The 25,017-nt window shown below is 45.2% G+C and overlaps 1 protein-coding gene across 1 annotated transcript in view; it reads left to right on the forward strand.

Moving 5' to 3' along the window:
* LOC121004622 (heparan-alpha-glucosaminide N-acetyltransferase-like) overlaps window positions 1-25,017 on the forward strand; it is a 771,952-nt gene that overhangs the window by 542,736 nt on the left and 204,199 nt on the right. Inside the window, exon 15 of the mRNA XM_040436852.1 lies at window positions 15,933-16,010. Coding sequence (XP_040292786.1) covers window positions 15,933-16,010 — 78 coding nt within the window. The remainder of the gene's footprint in view (window positions 1-15,932; window positions 16,011-25,017) is intronic.

Below are 25,017 nucleotides of genomic sequence, written 5' to 3' on the forward strand. Positions count from 1 at the left end.
GGCAAAGAGAGGGATTAACTATTTACTACTGTGGCTTTCTTTCTCAGCAAAGTAAAGAACAGGGGAAAAATAAATGACTGGGAAAGTAATTGATAGTGGTAAATATCTGGTAATCTCAATTATGTTGGTTTGGCATGGCATGGTACAGTCTTGCTGGTTAAGTATATGATAAATATATATTGTTTTATTGCCACAATATGAGGTAGATGGAATTTAAATCATCCAACCCACAGCAGAAGATCCTTGAAAATAACTTCATATACCGGTAGTTTACTCACTGGTCTCCAAACAGATCAAATTGAGAACAGTAAAACAAATTTCTGACCAATCTTTTTGGCTGCCAAGTTAGGGAACGAATGCCCAGCATTGCTTACTTGAAATATGTATCACTATGTCTTCCATTGGAATGTACTACTTGGTTCTTCTTGGGTTGGGAGTTCCTTTTATTGTAACCTGTAACGGGAAATGGGTGTGGAACCACTGTGCAAACTAACCAGTTTGCCTTTGCGCTATCCCTAAGGGCGTTAACCTGGAAGTCCCCTTGTTTTCATCCTTTAACGCCTATACAAGGATCTTGTTTTCACTACAAGTTCTACTTTAGAGTGGTGTGACATTGAGGAGATACCGATCTGAAGCACTGAGATGTCAGACTATATTCGTATTCAGGTAACAGGCCATGGACAGGATAGGCATACTTTTGTTCATATCCGACAGACCAGAGCAGGCAGCAATGGATCAATATGGAAGGCAGGCTAAGGTCAAGAGAGGCAGCGGGTGTCATATTCGGTAACACAGGAAGAAGTTTGTAATGCGGCAGATGGTCAGAATAGCATTGATAACTAGCGAAATAAGAAACCTATTGCTCAGGCACATCTCTCTGGGAAAAAGTGTCCGAACTACACACAGATGCCCAGCCATTGGTTGTTGAAAATGCGCTACAGGTGCACTGGCCCTTTGAGATCTAGGAGGAGCATGCGTCCTACGAGACATGGAAAGAGGCCTAACAGCCAAGCAGCCTCCAGCGAGGGACTGAGGACTCTGGTGACCAGCCCTGCTAAAGGACAGAGGAGGGCTGGCAGGGGCCAGCTGCCAGGCAGTATCAAGCAGGTAAGTGACAATGTTTGCGCATCTACCACAGAGAGCAGAATGGCAGCGGTCACGGAGCACTGCCATGATAGAATCACTTTTTTATATGGCTTTGTCAGCTACCACAGAATTATGATTGTAATTCATTATTTCCCCAAATCCCTGCACGGTCTAACTGGAGTGAGGACATTTTTATGGGGTTTCCACAGAACAAAACAGACATCATGAACTTTACTTTGCCTTGATTGAAGATTTCAACAGCACCCTCACTAATATATATGTATGTCCATGCCCACTGCCGCTCCACTACTCCTGGAGGTCAAGGCTGTTGCTTTGCTAACTTTCCCTTAGGCTCCAGGTCTTGGTCAACAAATCTCATCCAGAATCTAAACTCAGAGAATTGTTTATCCTTCTCAACACTCAGTTTCTTCAAGGTGAAAATGGGGGTAAGAGTTTCAGGGGTCTCTCCATAACAATACTTTTGGGAAGCAATAACATACAGTTGCAAGAAAAAGTATGTGAACCCTTTGGAATGATATGGATTTCTGCACAAATTGGTGATAAAATGTGATCTGAACTTCATCTAAGTCACAACAATAGACAATCACAGTCTGCTTAAACTAATAACACACAAAGAATTAAATGTTACCATGTTTTTATTGAACACACCATGTAAACATTGACAGTGCAGGTGGAAAAAGTATGTGAACCCTTGGATTTAATAACTGGTTGAACCTCCTGTGGCAGCAATAACTTCAACCAAACGTTTCCTGTAGTTGCAGATCAGACGTGCACAACGGTCAGGAGTAATTCTTGACCATTCCTCTTTACAGAACTATTTCAGTTCAGCAATATTCTTGGGATGTCTGGTGTGAATCGCTTTCTTGAGGTCATGCCACAGCATCTCAATCCGGTTAAGGTCAGGACTCTGACTGGGCCACTCCCAAAGGCGTATTTTCTTCTGTTTAAGCCATTCTGTTGTTGATTTACTTCTATGCTTTGGGTTGTTGTCCTGTTGCAACACCAATCTGCTGTTGAGCTTCAGCTGGTGGACAAATGGCCTTAAAGAGGACCTTTCACCCATTATGACAATGTGAACTAAGTATACAGACATGGAGAGCGGCGCCCGGGGATCTCACTGCACTTACTATTATCCCTGGGCGCCGCTCCGTTCTCCCGCTATGCCCTCCGGTATCTTCGTTCACAAAGTTATGGTAGGCGGAGTCTGCCCTTGTTCTGCTGTAGTGCTGGCCAATCGCAGCGCAGAGCTCACAGCCTGGGAGAAAAGAATCTCCCAGGCTGTGATCTCTGCACTGCGATTGGCCAGCACTACAGCAGAACAAGGGCTGACTCCGCCTACCATAACTTAGTGACTGAAATCTCTGCCTACCATAACTTACTGAGCGAAGATACCGGAGGGCATAACGGGAGAACGGAGCGGCGCCCAGGGATAATAGTAAGTGCAGTGAGATCCCCAGGCGCCGCTCTCCATGTATGTATACTTAGTTCACATTGTCATAATGGGTGAAAGGTCCTCTTTAAGTTCTCCTGCAAAATGTCTTGATAAACTTGGGAATTCATTTTTCCTTTGATGATAGCAATCCGTCCAGGCCCTGACGCAGCAAAGCAGCCCCAAACCATGATGCCCCCACCATCATACTTCAAAGTTGGGATGAGGTTTTGATGTTGGTGTGCTGTGCCTCTTTTTCTCCACACATAGTGTTGTGTGTTTCTTCCAAACAACTCAACTTTGGTTTCATCTGTCCACAGAATATTTTGCCAGTACTGCTGTGGAACATCCAGGTGCTCTTGTGCAAACTGTAAACGTGCAGCAATGTTTTTCTTTTGGACAGAAGTGGCTTCCTCTGTGATATCCTCCCATGAAATCCATTCTTGTTTAGTGTTTTACGTATCGTAGATTCGCTAACAGGGATGTTAGCATATGCCAGAGACTTTTGTAAGTCTTTAGCTGACACTCTAGGATTCTTCTTCACCTCATTGAGCAGTCTGCGCTGTGCTCTTGCAGTCATCTTTACAGGACGGCCACTCCTAGGGAGAGTAGCAGCAGTCGTGAACTTTCTCCATTTATAGACAATTTGTCTTACCGTGGACTGATGAACAGCAAGGCTTTTGGAGATAGTTTTATAACCCTTTCCAGCTTTATGCAAGTCAACAATTCTTAATCGTAGGTCTTCTGAGAGCTCTTTTGTGCGAGGCATCATTCACATCAGGCAATGCTTCTTGTGAAAAGCAAACCCAGAACTTGTGTGTTTTTTTTATAGGGCAGGGCAGCTGTAACCAACACCTCCAATCTCATCTCATTGACTGGACTCCAGTTGGCTGACACCTCACTCCAATTAGCTCTTGGAGATGTCATTAGTCTAGGGGTTCATATACTTTTTCCGCCTGCACTGTGAATGTTTACATGGTGTGTTTAATAAAAACATGGTAACATTTAATTCTTTGTGTGTTATTAGTTTAAGCAGACTGTGATTGTCTATTGTTGTGACTTAGATGAAGATCAGATCATATTTTATGACCAATTTGTGCAGAAATCTATATAATTCCAAAGGGTTCACATACTTTTTCTTGCAACTGTATACTATGTTGCTTGACTGAAAAGAAACATTGTGCACTAGAAGTTGCCAGGACATAGCCTGGGACATGGTAAATAACTGTCACCAATGAGGCCTGGAGAATAGAGCAAGAGATAAATGTATGGAGCACAAAACATTCTGTCACTTGCAAGTGGAGAGTCCTAACATAGGAACTGGTGAAATAGTACATAAGTGAGGAGTGCACTAACATCTATAGAAAAGGGTAGTATGTTGAGGGTAATGACTACTTTGAAAAAACATTGTAAAGATAATGGGAATAGAGTATCCATGACTGGAAAATAGAAGGATATTAGAAGTCTCCAAGGAGATTTCTTGCCATATGGAAGCAATTACTGATGCGACTTGAATAGACACATGAATGTCTACACAAGTCTGAAATGAATCTTGAATGAGCAGGTTATTCCTTTGATTACAGTTGTTCCAATTTAGTGGTGTCAAGTGGTCATGAGAATTAAACAGCAAAAATGCAAACTATCCGAATGACAGTATGCTTTCTTAGTGCATTTGTATATAGGTTGTCAGTTATGCAAATCATAAATTGTACACAGACGGAGCTAACCTCCATCCCAGTACTCTCTAAATCCATTCTCAAAATCCTGTTACAATACTCCCTATGAGTGCAAATTATGAGATGATGATGACCATTACTGTTAAAATAACCCATTGATTTTTAGGGTGTCGTATTGTGAGCAGCCGGACAGGCATCTGAGAATCGCAAAATGAGTTCAGGTGCTTGCAAAACATTATGCATGTTTTGGAATTACAGATGGGTCAGAGATAACAAACCTACTCTGAAATCATTGTGTGTTTTGTCTGTATGATATCAAAATTTAGGTGGAAATCCCCTTTAAATATGTCAGTAATCATGCATGTTGTAGGACATCAGAAAACCATGACTTAAGAGGCTGAGATGCAATATCGGACAGGTTCCATGGACAAGAGTGGTGTAGCTTCTAGTAGTAAAAGGCCATTTTATTAAAAAAAAAATCTTCATCTCATGCAACCTTTTACAAATAGTGTATAATAAATGAATATACATTTTACAAACATGACCTACTATATATATCTTTCACTGCCTGCATTTACATTTCATTTCCCTCCAAGATCTCCAGGAAAAATTAATTTTAAGGTTTCCAAGTCGTGTGTATCTTGTGTAACCAGAGTAATTTTAATCAAACATAATATATGAAGAAATTATATTTCATGGTTATGAGATTTCCAGGACACAGCATTATTGTTTCTTTTCTCATATGCATACGGCACTAAACAGGAGGTCTGGACACTTTTCCAATAATTGATATTGGCCCCTCACGTTTCTGCAGAGGTTTGTAACTGGAAACCTGATCATCAGCTTGCTGCAGAGGAAATAAATTCCTCTTAAGTAAGTGAATAACAAAATATTCGTGTAAAAATACATTGTAGGAGATGCCTCTCAAGTGGAAACCTCTCCACTGCAGTGTAGAAACAGATAGATACCAATGTATATAAGCAGAGAAGCTCCTGGACCCCAATGCAAACAGGATCTCTTGCGTCATTTTCTATTTATAATACTGGTATACCAGGGCCTGGGTGCAACCTCTGCCTCTTGATTCCCTGCTGCTATGTCCATGCATATACCTGTAGGTGAAGAACTAAGAAATCTGAATCATCCATAGAAATGATGATTTACAAACTATAATATAGGGCTTTAAAGAGGTTCTGCAGATAGATCTCTGAGCAATAATGATGACTAGGGGCCCATTTAAAGGGGTTCTACAGTTTAAATAAACTGATGATCTATCCTCTGGATAGATCATCAGCATCTGATCGGCAAGGGTCTGACACCCCTGCCAATCAGCTGTTTGAGAAGGCAGCGGCGCTCCAGCAGCGCCGCGGTCTACTCACTGTTGACCGCAGGCCCAGTGACGTCACGACTAGTATCACTGGCCTGGGCGCGGCTAAGCTCCGTTCACTTGAATGGAACTTAGCCGCGCCCAGGCCAGTGATACTAGTCGTGACGTCACTGGGCCAGCGGTAAACAGTGAGAAGGCCGCGGCGCTGCTAGAGCGCTGCTGCCTTCTCAAACAGCTGATCGGCGGGGGTCCCGGGTGTCGGACCCCAGCCGATCAGATGCTGATGATCTATCCAGAGGATAGATCATCAGTTTAATCAAACTGTAGAACCCCTTTAAATGGGCCCCTAGTCATCATTATTGCTCAGAAAAACAATTAGTGAAAACCAAATAAAAAAAAAGATAGTATACATGGTGTAATGAATCCATGCGTCATTAATCCATTCTATAGATTTTGACAGTTCTTTTGTCAGTTTCTTCCATAGGTTTCTTTATGGTGTCTGTTGTCAACATAATATCTATTGTGTCATCAAAATTACAAGTTTTTAGGTTAAATACATGTTTAAAGAGGACCTTTCACCACTCCTGTTTAAATAGTTTCATGCATTCCCCATGTAATAATTCTGGACATCTATTCCTATGGCTCTGTGTTGTGCCATTCCTCTGTTATTTCTACTAGAAGTTATGAATGGAATGCTAGCTGTCTGCAGTAAGGGTCCAGAGGGGATGGTAACAGCACAGTCTTACTCTATCCAATCAGTTCTGCCATTGTCATACTGTACAAGGACACACACCCAACTGGTTACCACCTCCTTTACCCTTACTGCTTCTATTTCTAGTAGAAATAATAACGGAATTGTACAACATAGAATCATAAGAAAAGATGTTCCAGAATTGTTATTACATGGTGAATGCATGTAGCTATTATCGGGATTTGCTCTGGTAGACAGGCTAGCAGACGCAGTACAGAGGCCCTTTTGAAGTTGGGCGTCAACAAAACCGGAGACCCACACTGGGCCAGCTTCAAAGCGGAGAAAGCCTTTTCCGCCTGTTCATTCCAGTGGACCGTCACTGACTTGCGTCCCTTCAAAAGGTCTGTCAATGGTGCGTCGACTGTAGCAAAGTGGGGGACAAAACTCATATAGTATCCCACCATTTCCAGGAACGACTTTACTTGCCGAGTAGTGACAGGTCTGGGCCAATTCCGAATTGCCTCAATGTGATTATTATTGTTATTTTATTGATCATGTTCTAATAAAGATGTACTATTTATATACAGTGGATATAAAAAGTCTACACACCCCTGTTAAAATGTCAGGCTTCTGTGCTGTAAAAAAATGAGACAAAGATAAATCATTTCAGAACTTTTCCCACCTTTAATGTGACCACTCAATTGAAAAACAAACTGAAAACTTTTAGGTAGAGGGAAGAAAACAAAAAACTAAAATAATGTGGTTGCATAAGTGTGCACACCCTCTTATAACTGGGGATGTGGCTGTGTTCAGAATTAAGCAATCACATTCAAAATCATGTTAAATAGGAGTCAGCATACATTTGCCATCATTTAAAGTGTCTCTGATTAACCCCAAATAAAGTTCTGCTGAAATTTTCTTAGTTGCATCCCATAGCAAAAGCCATGGTCCACAGAGAGCTTCCAAAGCATCAGAGGGATCTCATTGTTAAAAGGTATTAGTCAGGAGAAGGGTACAAAATAATTTCCAAGGTATTAGATATACCATGGAACACAGCGAAGTGGAGAAAATATGTATCACGGTCGGCGTGACTATCACATACGTGACACAGAGGGAGGGAACAAGGAAGGCCCTGCCCAAGTGAGAGGGAAGGTGGTGACCCCTGACTCACCTAGCGGCTGGCACCTGGCTGCCCTGACGTCCCTAGACGGGTTCCTCACCCGTACGCCGATCACGTGCCTAAAGCCCTGGCTTTCCCTGAGCTGAGCCCTAGATAGTGAACAGGGCGGTGGGAACACTAGTCCGCACCACTAGCTCTAAAGGAAAACACCAAGGGAAGGACAGACAATACAAACTCAACATATAATCCCAGGTGGGCGACAACAGGAGACAACAAGAAGCCCAACAGGGATCCGGAGGGTAGCACTCTGGAACGACAACCAGGATTCACAACTCCAGTGGGTCAGTATAGATGTCCAGGCAGGAAGCTCTATAACTGGCAACTAGAGAAGAGTGAAGGGAGAATATAAGGAGGTTGGGAGTGGCAGACAAGAAACAGCTGAGGAGGAGAAGCTACGGATCCCTGATTGAGACAAAAAGGATAGCAAGACAAACACAGAAAACAATCACAAAGAAACAACGTGATCTTTAGATATAGAGCGCGCAGCCACCCGCTGCGACCTCCTGACCCCGGGTATAACGGAGTCAGACGTGGCTCTTGATACCCTCGTGACAGTACCCCCCCTTTCACGAGGGGCCTCCGGACACTCAGGACCAGGTCTCTCCGGATGAGAGGCATGGAAAGTCTGAATTAACCTGTTGGCGTTTACCTCTGACGCTGGAACCCACATTCTTTCCTCGGGACCGTAACCCCTCCAATGCACCAGATACTGAAGAGAGCGGCGGACCCGACGAGAATCAACAATTCTGGCTATTTGAAACTCCAGATTACCATCCACAATAACAGGAGGAGGTGGCAGCGGTGATGGTTCTAGAGGTGGAACATACTTCTTGAGTAACGATTTATGGAAGACGTTATGGATCTTAAAAGTCTGAGGTAGCTCCAGGCGAAAAGCCACAGGGTTAATGACGGCTACTATTTTATAAGGACCAATGAACCTAGGGCCCAGTTTCCAAGAGGGAACCTTCAACTTAATATTCCTAGTAGACAACCACACATAGTCATTCACCCCTAGGTCCGGACCTGGCGACCGTTTCTTATCGGCCATGCATTTATATTTACCACTCATCTTTTTCAAGTTAACTTGCACCTTCTGCCATACCGAAGAAAGAGATGAAGAAAACCTTTCCTCTTCGGGAACCCCAGAAGACCCCCCCTCTTTGAAAGTACAAAATTGGGGATGAAAACCGTATGCACCAAGGAATGGTGACTTGCCAGTGGACTCCTGATAATGATTATTTATGGCAAACTCAGCTAACGGTAAATATGATGACCACAACTCTTGGTTTTCAGACACAAAACACCTTAAATATGTTTCTAGGTTTTGGTTGGTACGCTCAGTCTGTCCATTCGACTGAGGATGGAAAGCTGAGGAAAAGGACAAGTGTACCCCCAAACGGGAACAAAAAGCTTTCCAAAACTTAGAAATAAACTGGGTTCCCCGATCCGAAACCACATCGGAAGGGACCCCGTGAAGCTTCACGATTTCACTGATAAACACCTGAGCAAGAGTTTTAGCATTAGGAAGTGCGGGTAGCGCAATAAAGTGTACCATTTTGCTAAACCTGTCTACTACTACCAAAATAACTGTTTTACCCGCAGACAACGGTAAGTCAGTGATGAAATCCATTGACAGATGTGTCCATGGCCTATTGGGGATAAAAGAGGCAATAAAGACCCTGCTGGACGTGTATGAGAGACTTTCGCGCGTGCACAAGTAGAGCAAGTAGACACGAAATCCATTACATCCTGACGCAACCTTGGCCACCAAAAACGACCAGATAATAGCTCCAAGGTTGCTTTACTACCCGGGTGCCCAGCAAGTGCCGAATTATGATGTTCTTTTAATAATTCAAGACGCAGGTTTAACGGTACAAACAATTTCTCTGAGGGGCAAGAGGCCGGGGCGTCCCCCTGGGCCTCTAACACCTTTCCCTCTAGAACAGAGTGTACAGCAGAGACAACCACTCCTCTTTGTAAAATAGGTACCGGATCACTGAATAATTTTTAATGAACTTTCTATAGAAATTTGCGAAACCCAAAAACCGTTGTAGGGCTTTAAGGTTCTCAGGAAGATCCCAATCTAAAATTGCCTGGACCTTCCCAGGATCCATACGGAAACCTGAAGCAGATAATAGATATCCCAGGAACTGTATTTCCTGAACGGCGAAGACACATTTTTCAATTTTCGCATATAATTTATTCGTCCGTAGGACCTGCAGTACTTGCCTGACATGCACCTCATGTGTTTTCAGATCAGCCGAATAAATTAAGATATCATCTAGGTATATGACAACAAACCTGCCGATGAGATGACTAAAAATATCATTAACGAAATGTTGGAAGACAGCAGGGGCATTGGTCAGACCGAAAGGCATAACTAGATTTTCATAATGCCCCTCAGGGGTGTTAAAAGCTGTCTTCCACTCATCCCCTTCCCTGATACGAATCAGATTGTAGGCCCCCCTAAGATCAAGTTTGGAGAACCACCTAGCACCCGCAATCTGATTAAAAAGGTCAGGAATGAGAGGAAGAGGGTATGGGTCTCGGATGGTTATCTGGTTTAGCTCACGGAAATCTAGGCAAGGACGCAGGCCCCCATCTTTCTTTTTAACAAAGAAAAACCCTGCAGCCACGGGTGAAGAAGAGGGTCTGATGTGTCCCTTAGCCAGACTCTCGGAGATATAATCTTTCATGGCTTGTCTCTCGGGACCCGAAAGATTATACAACCTGGACTTGGGTAATTTTGCACCGGGAATCAGGTTAACCGGACAATCATAAGGACGATGAGGTGGTAGCTTCTGACAACCCTTTTCAGAAAAAACGTCCTCAAAGTCCGAAATAAATGTAGGTAGGGAAGCTATGGAGGCGATTAAGCAATTGTTATTTAAGCAATTCTCTCTGCAATGCTCACTCCACTCCAATATCTCCCTGGCCTGCCAATCCACCACTGGATTGTGCGCTACCAACCAGGGAAGACCCAATACCACAGGAGAGGGAATGCCCTCCAGAACGTAACATGAAAGACACTCATTATGGTGGTCCCCTACCCGAAGGTGTAAATTATGAACAATGTGGGTGAGGTTTCTCTGAGACAGAGGAGCCGAATCTATAGCGAATACGGGAATAGGTCTCTGCAGCGTACAGAGAGACAAACCCATAGTGCGGGCAAAATGGGCATCTATCAAATTTACCCCTGCTCCACTGTCTAGAAAAAAAGAAATAGACTCCGTCTTAACACCAAAAACAATAACCGCTGGTAACACAAATTGAGATGTTCGTATGGAGGAAACGTATACCCCCCGGCTGACATCCTCCGCACAGCCTGGGGTTAGTAGTTTTCCGACGGTCTTTTGTTTTTGAGAAAGGAGGGACAGACATTAATGAAATGACCCTTCCCCCCACAGAAAAAACAAGCCCCCCCCCCTACGGCGAACCTCAGGAGGACGGACCTGACGAGAAGTTCCGCCTAGCTGCATAGGCTCATCTAAGTCAGTACAGACTAATTGTTGCTTGGGAGAGGTAACCAATTGCTCAGGAATTTTCGATCTCTCCCTAAGACGCCTATCTATTCTGATAGAGAGGGACATAACAGCATCAAGGGAAAGGGGGGTCTCATACAGCGCCAGTGCATCCTTAACCCTTTCAGATAACCCAGAGCAGAACTGACTCCTGAGAGCCGGGTCGTTCCACTGAGTATCCGTAGCCCACCTACGGAACTCTGAGCAATATTCCTCTGCTGACCGATCTCCCTGTAGGAGTCTCCGTAACTTCGACTAAGCCAGGGCGACTCGGTCAGGGTCATCATATATGAGACCCAAAGCCCCAAAAAATCCCTCCACTGACCGGAGAGCCTGGGAACCAGGGGGTAACGAGAACGCCCAGGATTGTGGGTCCCCCTGAAGCAGGGAAATGACAATCCCAACCCGCTGTTCTTCATTACCTGAGGAGTAAGGGCGCAACTTAAAGTATAATTTGCAGGCCTCATGGAACGTTGCAAATTTGTCCCTTCCCCCAGAAAATCTGTCAGGAAGAACAACCTTGGGTTCTGTAACAACCTGGTTACCCATAGCAACCGCTGGGGGTGCGGTCTGCTGCATTTGCTGCTGTTGTTGGAGGACAGACGCCTTCAATCCTGCCACCTCCAAAGACAGGCCTTGAAGCTGTTTTGCCAAGGCAGCAATAGGATCCATATTGGATTCTAAGTAGAGAAAAAAAACAACAAAAAGAAAAAAAAAATTATTTATTTTTTCTCAAAAAGTAAAGGCCAGTTATAATATCACGGTCGGCGTGACTATCACATACGTGACACAGAGGGAGGGAACAAGGAAGGCCCTGCCCAAGTGAGAGGGAAGGTGGTGACCCCTGACTCACCTAGCGGCTGGCACCTGGCTGCCCTGACGTCCCTAGACGGGTTCCTCACCCGTACGCCGATCACGTGCCTAAAGCCCTGGCTTTCCCTGAGCTGAGCCCTAGATAGTGAACAGGGCGGTGGGAACACTAGTCCGCACCACTAGCTCTAAAGGAAAACACCAAGGGAAGGACAGACAATACAAACTCAACATATAATCCCAGGTGGGCGACAACAGGAGACAACAAGAAGCCCAACAGGGATCCGGAGGGTAGCACTCTGGAACGACAACCAGGATTCACAACTCCAGTGGGTCAGTATAGATGTCCAGGCAGGAAGCTCTATAACTGGCAACTAGAGAAGAGTGAAGGGAGAATATAAGGAGGTTGGGAGTGGCAGACAAGAAACAGCTGAGGAGGAGAAGCTACGGATCCCTGATTGAGACAAAAAGGATAGCAAGACAAACACAGAAAACAATCACAAAGAAACAACGTGATCTTTAGATATAGAGCGCGCAGCCACCCGCTGCGACCTCCTGACCCCGGGTATAACGGAGTCAGACGTGGCTCTTGATACCCTCGTGACAATATGGCACAACAGTGACATTACCAAGAACTGGACGTCCCTCCAAAATTTATGAAAAGACGAGAAGAAAACTGGTCTGGGAGGCTACCAAGAGGCCTACAGCAACATATGTCTGGGCTATGGGGTAGAGTGGCAAGACGAAAGCCTTTTCTTACGAAGAAAAACATCCAAGCCAGGCTAGATTTTGCAAAAACACATCTGAAGTTTCCCAAAAGCATGTGGGAAAAGGTGTTATGGTCTGATGAAACCAAGGTTGAACTTATTGGCCATAATTCCAAAAGATATGTTTGGCTCAAAAACAACACTGCATATCACCAAAAGAACACCATACCCACAGTGAAGCATGGTGGTGGCAGCATCATGCTTTGGGGCTGTTTTTCTTCAGCTGGAACTGGGGCCTTAATTAAGCTAGAGGGAATTATGAACAGTTCCAAATACCAGTCAATATTGGCACAAAACCTTCAGGCTTCTGCTCGAAAGGTGAACATGAAGAGGGACCTTATCTTTCAGCATGACAACGACCCAAAGCATACATCCAAACCAACAAAGGAATGGCTTCACCAGAAGAAGATTAAAGTTTTGGAATGGGTCAGCCAGAGCCCAGACCTGAATCCGATTGAAACTCTGTGGGGTAATCTGAAGAGGGCTGTGCACAGGAGATGCCCTCGCAATCTGACAGATTTGGAGTGCTTTTGCAAAGAAGAGTGGGCAAATCTTGCCCAGTCAAAATGTGCCATGCTGATAGACTCATACCCAAAAAGACTGAGTGCTGTGATAAAATCAAAAGGTGCTTCAGCAAAGTACTAGTTTAAGGGTGTGCACACTTATGCAACCATATTATTTTATTTTTATATTTTTTCTTCCCTCTACCTAAATGATTTCAGTTTGTTTTTCAATTGAGCTGTACAATTTATAGGTCATATTAAAGGTGGAAAAAGTTCTGAAATGATTTATCTTTGTCAAATTTTTTTACATCACAGAAACCTGACATTTTAACAGGAGTGTGTAGACTTTTTATATCCACTGTAGATCGTGTGGTATTGTAATTGTTGGTGTTAGTTACAGACAGAGCTGCCCAAACAGGCAGACAAGCAAATAGCTTTACCCCATGCGGAACAACACATGGAGATCACAGACAGAGTTGCCCAAACAGGCAGACATGCAGATGTCTGGACCCCATGCTGAACAACACATGGCAGTAACAGGCAGAGCTGTCCAAACAGGCAGACAAGCAGATACCTGAACCCCATGCAGAACGACACATGGCGGTCACAGGCAGAGCTGCTAACAAACTAGATGTCCTCCTTCCGGAGAACCCAGGAACCCTCACACTGAAGGCATAGACTCAGACTAGTAGATGCCTGTTCCCCATGCGGAGTTAGTCTATGGGTGAACAGACAACTGCACCACAAAACACGGACCCAGGCAAGATGAACTTGGTGTCTCACTAGGTGACCACACAGACAGGGCAGATGGAATATCCCCAGGTCAGGTGACAGATCCGGCACCCAGCAAAGCTGGAGACAGACTGACCACCAAACCCACAGCTTAGGGTGGGTTCACATCTGCATTCTGGATTCCGTTATGGCTTTCCGTTATAAAATGGTTATAACGGAAAATACCGGAATCCATAAGACGGAAGGACGGATCCGTTACGCTGTCCATAGACTTGTATTATGAATGAATGCAAAATGGAAGCTTTTAACCGCCTCCAGACCGCCTAACGCAGGATTGCGTTCTGGAGGCGGTCGATTCATTCCTCTTCGACGTGCCGGCGCGTCATCTCGCGAGACGCAAGATTTCCTGTGAACGCGTGCACACAGGAGCGCATGTTCACAGGAACTGCAGGTAAACAAGCTGATCTACAGCCTGCCAGCAGCGATCATTCGCTGGCAGGCTGTAGATCTGATTTTTTTAACCCCTGAAAGGTATATTAGACGCTGTTTTGATAACAGCGTCTAATATACCTGCTACCTTGTCCTCTGGTGGTCCCTTTTTCTTGGATCGACCACTAGAGGACACAGGCAGCTCTGTAAAGTAGCACCAAACACCACTACACTACAACCCCCCCCTGTCACTTATTAACCCCTTATTAACCCCTGATCACCCCCCTGTCATTGATCACCCCCCTGTAAGGCTCCATTCAGATGTCCGGACGTCTGAATGGAGCCTTACAGGGGGGTGATCAATGACAGGGGGGTGATCACCCCATATATTACACTGGTGTATACCCAGCACACGTAGAGGCACTTATTATTGTATTTTACATTTAGTCGTTAAACTACTGGTTGCCTACTCTTGACGTGCGCTTATTTTATTATTTGGTAATTTTTATTTAGTAAAAATTTACTTTTATTTTGTTAAGTTTAATAAATGGTGAAAACTTATAACTAACCTACTTAAATTATTTATTTAAAACTCTCCTCAGTGGACCTTTGCGGTGCTGTACTGGATATATTGGTCTACTGACAGCCGTTTGGCAATGGCAACTGTAGCTTTAATCAGCTAGCTATTTGCCTCTCTATATGCTAAGATGGATACTTTATGTCCGCTATTGTAACAGTTGTTAGCAACATTGTCAGCGGGTTGTTCAGTATTTGTGCCTGTTGGCACTGTATTGTGACATTGGTGGTAGTGCAAATTGCTGCGGTGGCTGCCTGCTGCCTATCTAGTCACTTCGGTACGATCAGTTATATTCTGATTGCAGCACAGTCCCTTGCTATGCTGCCTTCTGATGGCAGCGCGGTCACTTGCTACACTACCAGCTTGCTACTCGGTAGCCTGCACTCTCTAACTCGGTCCACTGTGACCTAAAATCTTAAACACTGCCCCCCGACATGAAATTAACACTTTCTTTGGTTTGGTAATCCTGTTGGGTTTCTGTCACCAGAAATACCTACCGTAAATTAAACTGGCTGACATTAGGGATGTGCTAATGTCAGCTGAACCTACGGCAACTAGCCTATTCCTACTTTTATCCATGCCCCTGTTACTCCATAAATATAACTTTTATATTATGCAAATTCGCCTCTAGGAGCAGGGGCGGCGTTGCTCTTGCTCCCAGAGGCTCCAACCTCTGTCACCTTTCTCTAAGTCTTGATTGACAGGGCCAGGCAGCATTCACATCCTCCTGCCGGCCCTGAGTGCATGGTAAATCTCGCGCGTGCCGTTCAGTATTCAGCACAGGGGCAGTAAGGAAGTCGGCAGCCAGTGAGCGTCCTTCCTTCACTATGCCTGTGCCAAATACTAAATGGCAAGGAGCAACGCCCCCCCCCCCCCCCCCCCCCCCGCTCCTAGAGGCTAATTTGCATATTATAAAAGTTACATTTATGGGCATGGATAAAACTAGGAATAGGCTAGTTAGGTTCAGCTGATATTAGCACATTGCCAATGTCAGCCAGTTTAATTTAGGTATTTTGGGTGACAGAACACAGAAACTCTTAAATCAGTGTTAGATGCATAGAAGTAGATGTAGAAGTATACCTTGTTAGAATCCTCTGTAATAACCATCACTAAAATCTTAAAGCTGTGGAAGTACCTTGCAGAAGTAATCATATGCTTTACTCTTTCCTTGCATTTTATTCTGTAGGCTGGGAAGATCATTCTTTTTTACCGCAAGTCCCCGCACAAAATATTAGGCAGATTTTTGATCTGGAGCATCTTGCTGGTAAGATTGTATAAGAAAAAACTTTATATATTTTTTTAAATGATAAAGAGCTTCAAGTAAAAATAGCTTTATATATCTCTTATGGTGGCCATATGGGTGACAATGACTGCTAATGATAAGACCAGAAAATGATTATCATTGTGTATATTACAAAATGATCTGTTCCAGGAAATCTGAATTTGTCCCATCCATCATAGTAGACTATGGAGTTGCTTTCAAATTTTCTATATCATTTTTGATTAATCTATACATTGTCATGTAACTCTACTACTACATATAAATAGTATTTATAGTATCGTATAGTATAGTAAAAAGTAACAATCAAAATAATTTTCATTGATGTATCAAGCAATCTGGAAATGTCAGAATGCTGGTTGGATTTAGAGGCAAAATGACCTGTGTGTGGCATAGTTATTCAACTAAAGATGAGTGACATATACAAATCAAATTCATTACGAATTTCCCCCAAAATTTGAAATTCGGCAAATCCAAATCTTTTGTGATTCGTCCCGAACAAATTGTTCAGAATTGTGCCCACCATTTCACATAACAGAAAACAGATAAGAAGGCATCTGCCACTAAAAAGTATAATTTTATTTTAAGCAGGATGTTTGTTGCCACCAGGTATTATCCATTCATCCATAGCCATATACAGGTGAAACTCGAAAAATTTGAATATCGTGCAAAAGTCCATTTATTTCAGTAATGCAAATTAAAAGGAATTGCATTATTGCAGCTTAAAATTAGAATTTTGTGAAAAGGGTCAATATTCTAGGCTCAAAGTGTCAGACTCTAGTCAGCTAATTAATCCATACCCCCTAAGCAAAGGGTACCTCAAAATTGCGACTTTGGGGTTTCATAAGCTATAAGCCATAATCACCAAAATTATAACAAATAAAGGCTTGAAATATCTCGCTTTGCATGTAATGAGCCTGTCTCATATATTAGTTCCACCTTTTAAGTTGCATTACTGAAATAAAGGAACTTTGCACGATATTCAAATTTTTCGAGTTTCACCTATATGTTGCTGTCATTTATTCATATCAGAATGTCATATACAACTTTTAAGGGAAATTTTGGCACTTTCAATTTGGGTTGAATCTACAGTATTTGGAGCAAATCTAATTTGATTTTGAGAAATTGGCACCTTTCTACCATCATCCTTTTACCTATGCTAATCTATACTAATATGTGAGCCAACAATGGACAACACAGTTAGTTTACTTACTATGTCATATTCCATTTATGTTACACACACAACATTCTCACATTCACAACCCCATATGCAGTTAACTTCAGCCTACCACCAATATAATATTTTAAAAAAGAAAATGTTTTTTTACAACAGACATTTTTCATCTATCCACAGAATAGTTGATAAATTGTCTGTTTGCATGGGCCCCACCAGTTATTAGAGTCTCAAGTCCCCTGTTCATCTTCACTGCAAAACCATAGAGAGAAGTTTGAATGGAGCAGTGATTGAGCATGCTAGCTACTGTTCCATTCAAAGTACGGTACTGACTTTTCTAGGTAAGACCCGAATGGAATAGTAGGGCACATACTCGACCACTGCTTCATTTAAACACAAACGCTCTACTACAGTGAGGAGTAATGGAAACCATGGGCCCCTTTTCTCATGATTACAATGGTGGAGCCTCCAGCATTCATAAATGTATTACCTATACTGTGGATAAAGGAATGAATGTTAATTGTGGGATGCCCCCTTTAAAGGGTTTCTCCACAAGCAGCACATCACCGCTGAAGCCAGCCAGTGGCTGCAGCAGAGTATGTGGCCATGCCCATGCAATGCTGATGTCAACACTGCAGGGATCGGAACATGAACACAGCATCGGCAGTGTGGAGGACCGGAGAAGCTGGGGGCGGGTAAGTATGAATCTAGAGATGAGCGAACCACTCGAGATTTGTTTCGGATCCGGTTTGATTAATTTTTGAAAAAGTTTAGTTCAGACCTGAACTGTTTCGGGCTAAACCAAATGCCCTGAAAGTCGGTATACAGTATAACCCGCTCAAGCCTCCTAGGACTCAAAATTTTTAGGACAACATGTTAGAGTGTTATATCCTTATCGAGAACAGATGATGTTTAAACACACATGGAGTTATGGGATAAAAAAATTTTTGTTTTTTAAAGTAGCTTGTTCGGGGAACAAGCGTTGACAGGGTCAGAATGCCTGTCCATACGACACACACAAATGTTGATTGTCAGAAGAAAAAGTGGCAAAAGAAGCAGCTTAGCATGGAACATACAAGGCTGTCTATGGGTAGTAGTAGTAATAGTAGTAGTGATAGAAGTAATGGTGGCAGATGCTTTGCGTTAATGATGGCAGCAGTAGGGGATTAAGTAAGAAGCAGCAGCTGAGGCAGTGACAGCAGCCATGTGGTACATGTTGGCAGAAAGGCAGCAGCATGTTGGAGTCAGCAGCACCCTTACAGATGATAATGGTCAGCAGACTGCAGCAGTGGCATGATGGAGGCTGCAGTTCCAGTCTGCCTGCCCAGAAATCCATGGAGATCAAGGAACAGGGTATGTGTCAGAGACTGGCCAGAGTATAGGTAGGCTTGAACCTGGGCATTGAGGCGGGAGCTATCAGCTTGCTGACTGGCCTCAGCCTAGCGCTGCACATGGAAAAATTGCTGCATCATGTTGAGGAGACTGAAATGGCTGTTGCTACTGTTGCTGCGGCTTCTGCTGCTCATGGCGGTGGGAAGGGGGTGACTTTGTTGGGGCGGAGAGGGGCCTCCCTTTCAGCCATGCTGGCGGCAAGCTGCATACACAGTGTTTCCTGGTAATACTATTGTATGTCCTCCCTTTCTGTGAGAGGAAAAATTCCCCCATTTTTTCTTGATAGCGATTGTAAAGGGGGAATATTAATCACCAATATTTATGCAAATATCGATAATTAATATTCATAAATGGGAGGAACCATCTAGTGATAACTCCGCCCATTTATGCCTTTATATAATAATAACAATACCTTCGCTATGCTCTACACTGATCACTTATGCTAACTGCATGCGCCTTACTAACTCGCTACCGCTAACAAGTACACGCTACACAAAAGGGTACAAATATAACAGTATTTATTACACCAAGCAATACACTAACAATACACTACGCACGCAGTACACTACAATACACTACGCACGCAGTGCACTACAATACAGCACTAAATATACAGTCCTAAACTACACTACACGTTCCCAATTCCACCCATCAACTAACTAGACAATTTACACATACAAGTATATTAACAATCCCACCCGTCTGTACTCACTGTCCCTACAAGATTAACGAAGGGTTAAAAGGATTTGTTTGCAGAGCAGAAGCATGCTCTACAGGACCAGGGGAGAGATACCAGGGGTAATGCCTGGCAGGGAAAGGGTTAATTAGGGGAGAGCAGGCACACAGGGAACCAGGGGTTAATCAGGGTCTCAGGGTTGTAGGTAAGGGACCAGGGGTACCGAGGGGTGAGAGTTACCAGGGGTGTCTATCGTTGGTGGGACAGGGTCAATACAGGGGTTACTAGGGGTGAGGCACAGAGGGGTATGGAAGGGTTAGGGGTCACCAGGGTGGGATAGGGGTAAATAAGGGGGGCGATACTTAAGGTCGTCCAGGGGTCTGCTCCGGTCGCAGGACGCACTCTCCTGGGTCCGGTCCTTCAGGAGGGGGTGGCCAGGCACTTCTGTCGAGCGCCGATCGCGCTCTCCTATTCCGGTCCGGTCAGCCACGTGGGAGGCCCTGACTCCCGGAGCGCAGGACGCGCTCCTCTTCTAGGTGGGGGCCCACATGAAGACCCCGGAGTGCCGGGGCCGCCGGATATTTATCCCCCGCACTCCCGCGCCACCAGGGGGCGCGCGCGCGCCCCCATCATCCACGTGGGCCGGCGCAGTGATATGACGTCACTGCGCCGGCCAGCACATCGGGGACGCGCTGCAGACAGGCGGGAGAAGCCTTTGATCTCCCGTCTGCTGCACCTAGCATTCCAGACAGTGCGATAGTAATCGCACTGTCGGAATGCACATAATAGAAGGAGGAGAGGCTTCTCCCCTTCTTCTATCATGTGTAATTATCTCCAGAGGCGCTGGGGATAATTACAACAAAGGGCTCAGATTCAGTTGAATCTGAGCTCTTTGTATCCATCAGGATGACCGAACCCTTGTCCGGTCATTCTGATGCAATTAGCCAGATTGCATCGGTGCGAATGCTTGGGGCACATTCACAAGCCCCTACATTATCAGGGGGCACAAGCCCCTACATTATCAGGGGGCACAAGCCCCTACATTATCAGGGGGCACAAGCCCCTACATTATCAGGGGGCACAAGCCCCTACATTATCAGGGGGACGGCTCCCAGGGGACACATATTTCCCACAGGGGCCAGCATGAGCCCCTGGGGATCACCATGGGCAGACGTGCGCAGATGCTGGGCACATCTGCGCACATCGTCCCATGATGCTATGTCTAATGTATGCACATATATACCATACATGCCCGCATGTGTTTGCAGGCATGCATGGATATATATGCATACGTCTCAACCGTTCCTCAACAATCCCCCTGTCGTCGGAATATAATACGACAATATAATGGGGGAACGGGTTGAGATATATTTGCCCCCCTTCAACCCCATCTTTGGTGGAAGTTCAGGAAGAACTGTAGTGCACACTGATCTTTAGGTACTTAGACATCCCTCATCCAGCTTCCTCCGACCTGCCCTTCACCGTAACCTCCTCCTCCGTCCACAGGATACACCGTCTTTTTCTTGACATCTTTAGGATACCACACACCCACAGTCTCTCGGTTATTCTGCCGATCTTCAGGTATCTTCGCCCCCCCCCCAATTCTGGAGTGGGTTCACCCTTACAGTCTTTAACTGGCCTTTCTATAACAGTCTCTTGGTGTCGGCCACCCCCAACTTTGGAGTGACCACACCCCCACAGTCTCTCGGTAATTCTGCCGATCTTCAGGTATCTTCGCCCCCCCCAATTCTGGAGTGGGTTCTCCCTTACAGTCTTTACCTTTCTATAACAGTCTCTTGGTGTTGGCCACCCCCACTTTGGAGCGACCACACCCCCACAGTCTCTCGGTAATCCCAACTTTCTTCTATCCAATGTCTGTTTCCATCTTGATGGGTGCGGTTCTCCCGTGGACAGATTAATAGGTCTTTACAAGGCAGGTCAGACTCTTAAGCGGTGATGTCATGGTACCTAAATTCTACTGCGGAGAACACCTCCGCCACACTACACCTCCAGCCCTTCCCTTAAGAACCTCACCGTTCCAGGGTTCAAGGTGGCAAATGAATTATGCCTGTCCCTATCGTGACCTAACCTTATCCCCATTCACACAAAATACACATCCCTCCCAACACCACCAAATTCCATTAAATGTGTGTACCCATAGAGACTAATGCAACCTGGCATATCTCTACACCTCCAAAGACACAGGTAGGTCGCAGACCCCTGTGTCAATGGGAAACTACTATAGGATGCAAATGTGTACAGCCAAATAATAACTCACCGCAATGCGTTGGGCGAGTTTCCCTGGGTATAGGCTGTCACACATTTGTACCTAGAGTGTCCATGGGTACACAATCAACCAACAAACAAAATCAATAAATGTACAATACAATGTGCTATGGGGTTTCAGGGTAGTACAAGTTATACGTCCCGAACCCTCATAGGAAACAAAGTGTGTCCATACAATATTTGGCTACAGGAACAATGTTTGAGTTATGTCCTGAGCCTCCTCCTCCGGATAGTTCTGTAAAGTTCTGTCTGGTTCTGGTGTATTTGGTCAGTAAGTCCCTTGACCCTCAGATTACGATGACCAGAACCAGAAGAAGTTTCACTGGGTGAAACAATTGAATAAGTTCTTCCACCCGAACGTCTCCCAAGTCTTCCTCCAGAGCCTTAAATAATGCTCCCGCTGGATTGTGGCACAGTCTTCGTTGCCAAAATCCAGTGGGATCCTCTGGAGCTTCACAACAGTGTCAGCGGGAATAGCTGGCCTCTTCTTGTGGCATCTCCTAGGTTTTTCTTCCGCTCCATATAAAATCACACCTATGGCAGAAGAAAACACCAGGCGCTCCCGGGGGAATTTCTCCCCTAACAGTGCGATTAAATGTATAAATTCCTAGCACCAATACCTTTGACCCATGGGTAGAGAAAGGTATTGGGCTGCCCTTTATCTCACAGGACCCCTCGTTATCCCAACACTGGTGTCTGAACACCCTACCTTCAGAGGATCGCCTCTGCAACACATCCCTCTGCACCAACAGATAAGGATGGCCACCCTTCTAGGTTAGGATAACTGGAGTTCTGTGGACAAAGCACCATCTTGTTATTGATGGCACCACATCCCTGTCCACTCGTGTGTACCCAGGCTGATTTCCCCCTGTGATCCCGCCTTGCGGAGGCCCGCAGAACCAATGGCATAGTCATGCCCTGGCTCCCCAGGACCCCACAACACAAGAACACAGTCCACCCTCTGCTGCCAAACACTCTGCGTCCAATCCCTATCAGAGCTGTGCCGCCTGCTCGGACTAGAATTAAGTGCGCAGTACAACATTACACCAATGTTGTCTGTCCGCCCCAGTCCCCAGCGCAACACAGCCCCACCGAAAACCTGGAGCACAACAGTGTTATCTGTATTGATCCGAGACCCAGGCTGCCCAGAATAATATCACATCATCCTTTGTGTGCTGCATGGAGAAGGTCCTTATGCCTTCTCCCGTCCAGCAGGATTTCCCGTGTGATATTATCTGCTCGCGAACCTATACGTACTCGATCCACAGTATAACACTGTTCCACTCCAAGGGGACACAGAATGAAACAAAGACAGCAGACGGGACTTACAACACTACATAAATCAGCATGGTAGAACACATCCGTAGACAAGGACTACCACCATCAACATCAAGAAGAACGTACAAACAGATAACAAAAACACACAACATGGACATACACAGGGAACAAACGGTGTAACAAATAGTACAGGGGTGTCAAATGTTGCCTAGCCTAGCTTGGCCACTCTGACCCCTCAGCAGCTGGTGATGCTGCCGAGAGGTAACCCCGTTATGGCCAGGCTGACTAGACCCCACTGCACAATTTGTTACCTGGCTGATACTGTTGGACACATTGCAATTACTTGCACAAGGGCAATTCCTTGCAATGTGTCCTTTGTTCCCACACCTGAAACACGTGACTTGGTTTCCTGTCCTGTGTGTTTTGCAGTGTCTCGCTATGTGACCTAGGCCACCACATGCAAAACATCTGATGTTTGCTCTGCATGGCCCAGGTCCATCTACACTGCAGCCGTGCTCCCTTCTTCTGAATTGTACCATCCTCAGGGACGCACTCTTCACAGTTCTTTTTCCCAAAGTCAGGGAAAAATCTCTGTTAGTCTGGACCGGCTTGACCTGATGATCAGACCGGTCACAGACTACTCTCCCCCCTTGTGGCCCTGCACAGGGCAACATTTTGGGAGATTCCGACCCTGGCTTTACGGAAAAAGAAAGGGCCGGCACCAACTTGGTGATAACCTGTTGCATGCCAGACATTAGCTGGGACCTTACAGCAACCTGAGCCTTCAATTTGGCTACCGTCACGTCAGTAGAGGCAGTCCGCTCCTTGAAGGCTTTGACTTCAGTACAAGACTGAGTCAACTTAGCCTCAATTTCCTCCTTCTGCCTCTGCAGCTCTACCAACTGTGACTCTATCCTAGCCACCTGCGCATCTCGGTCAACAGTAGACTGCACATTCTCTGCCAGCTGCGCCTGCAATGTCGAAACCTGGTCCGAATTACTGGCACAGCACTGGCAGTGAATGGCCGGAGGAATTGTCTCCGTTGACCGAGACACCAGCGCAACTTCCTTTGGCTTACAGATGCTAGCCTCAAACGTATGAACGAGTTTGGCCAGCATCCGAAGCCGTTTGGTGGCCTTGTTCAAAACCGTCCGTTTGTTAACACAAAGCTTGTCGTAACTACAAGCCTGTGCTAACAAATCGGACCACAGCATTTCTGCTGACTTGTATGTAGTGGGGAGGATGGGGTTAAATGTGCTGTGTCTGCTCAAGTGTTGCAGTGTAGGGAAGTCCATACTCACCGTTTGATGAGTGTCCATCCTCTCCTTGGTGCCGTACCTCGCAGCTGCTTGGAAGAAGTCCATTTTCCCGGATCGCCTCTTCCCGACCAGCCTGACTTGTACGCCGCTCCCACGAAGATGGATCTCCTCCAGTGACGTTTGCTCTTCTCCCTTGCAATCACTTGAGCGATTCTTGTTGGTGCTGTACTTTTCCGTGTCTCCTGGCTGGCTCGCCAATGTAAAGGGGGAATATTAATCACCAATATTTATGCAAATATCGATAATTAATATTCATAAATGGGAGGAACCATCTAGTGATAACTCCGCCCATTTATGCCTTTATATTATAATAATAACAATACCTTCGCTATGCTCTACACTGATCACTTATGCTAACTGCATGCGCCTTACTAACTCGCTACCGCTAACAAGTACACGCTACACAAAAGGGTACAAATATAACAGTATTTATTACACCAAGCAATACACTAACAATACACTACGCACGCAGTACACTACAATACACTACGCACGCAGTGCACTACAATACAGCACTAAATATACAGTCCTAAACTACACTACACGTTCCCAATTCCACCCATCAACTAACTAGACAATTTACACATACAAGTATATTAACAATCCCACCCGTCTGTACTCACTGTCCCTACAAGATTAACCAAGGGTTAAAAGGATTTGTTTGCAGAGCAGAAGCATGCTCTACAGGACCAGGGGAGAGATACCAGGGGTAATGCCTGGCAGGGAAAGGGTTAATTAGGGGAGAGCAGGCACACAGGGAACCAGGGGTTAATCAGGGTCTCAGGGTTGTAGGTAAGGGACCAGGGGTACCGAGGGGTGAGAGTTACCAGGGGTGTCTATCGTTGGTGGGACAGGGTCAATACAGGG

The sequence above is a fragment of the Bufo bufo genome, chromosome 6, assembly GCF_905171765.1.
Source record: "Bufo bufo chromosome 6, aBufBuf1.1, whole genome shotgun sequence".
Lineage (NCBI taxonomy): Eukaryota > Metazoa > Chordata > Amphibia > Anura > Bufonidae > Bufo > Bufo bufo.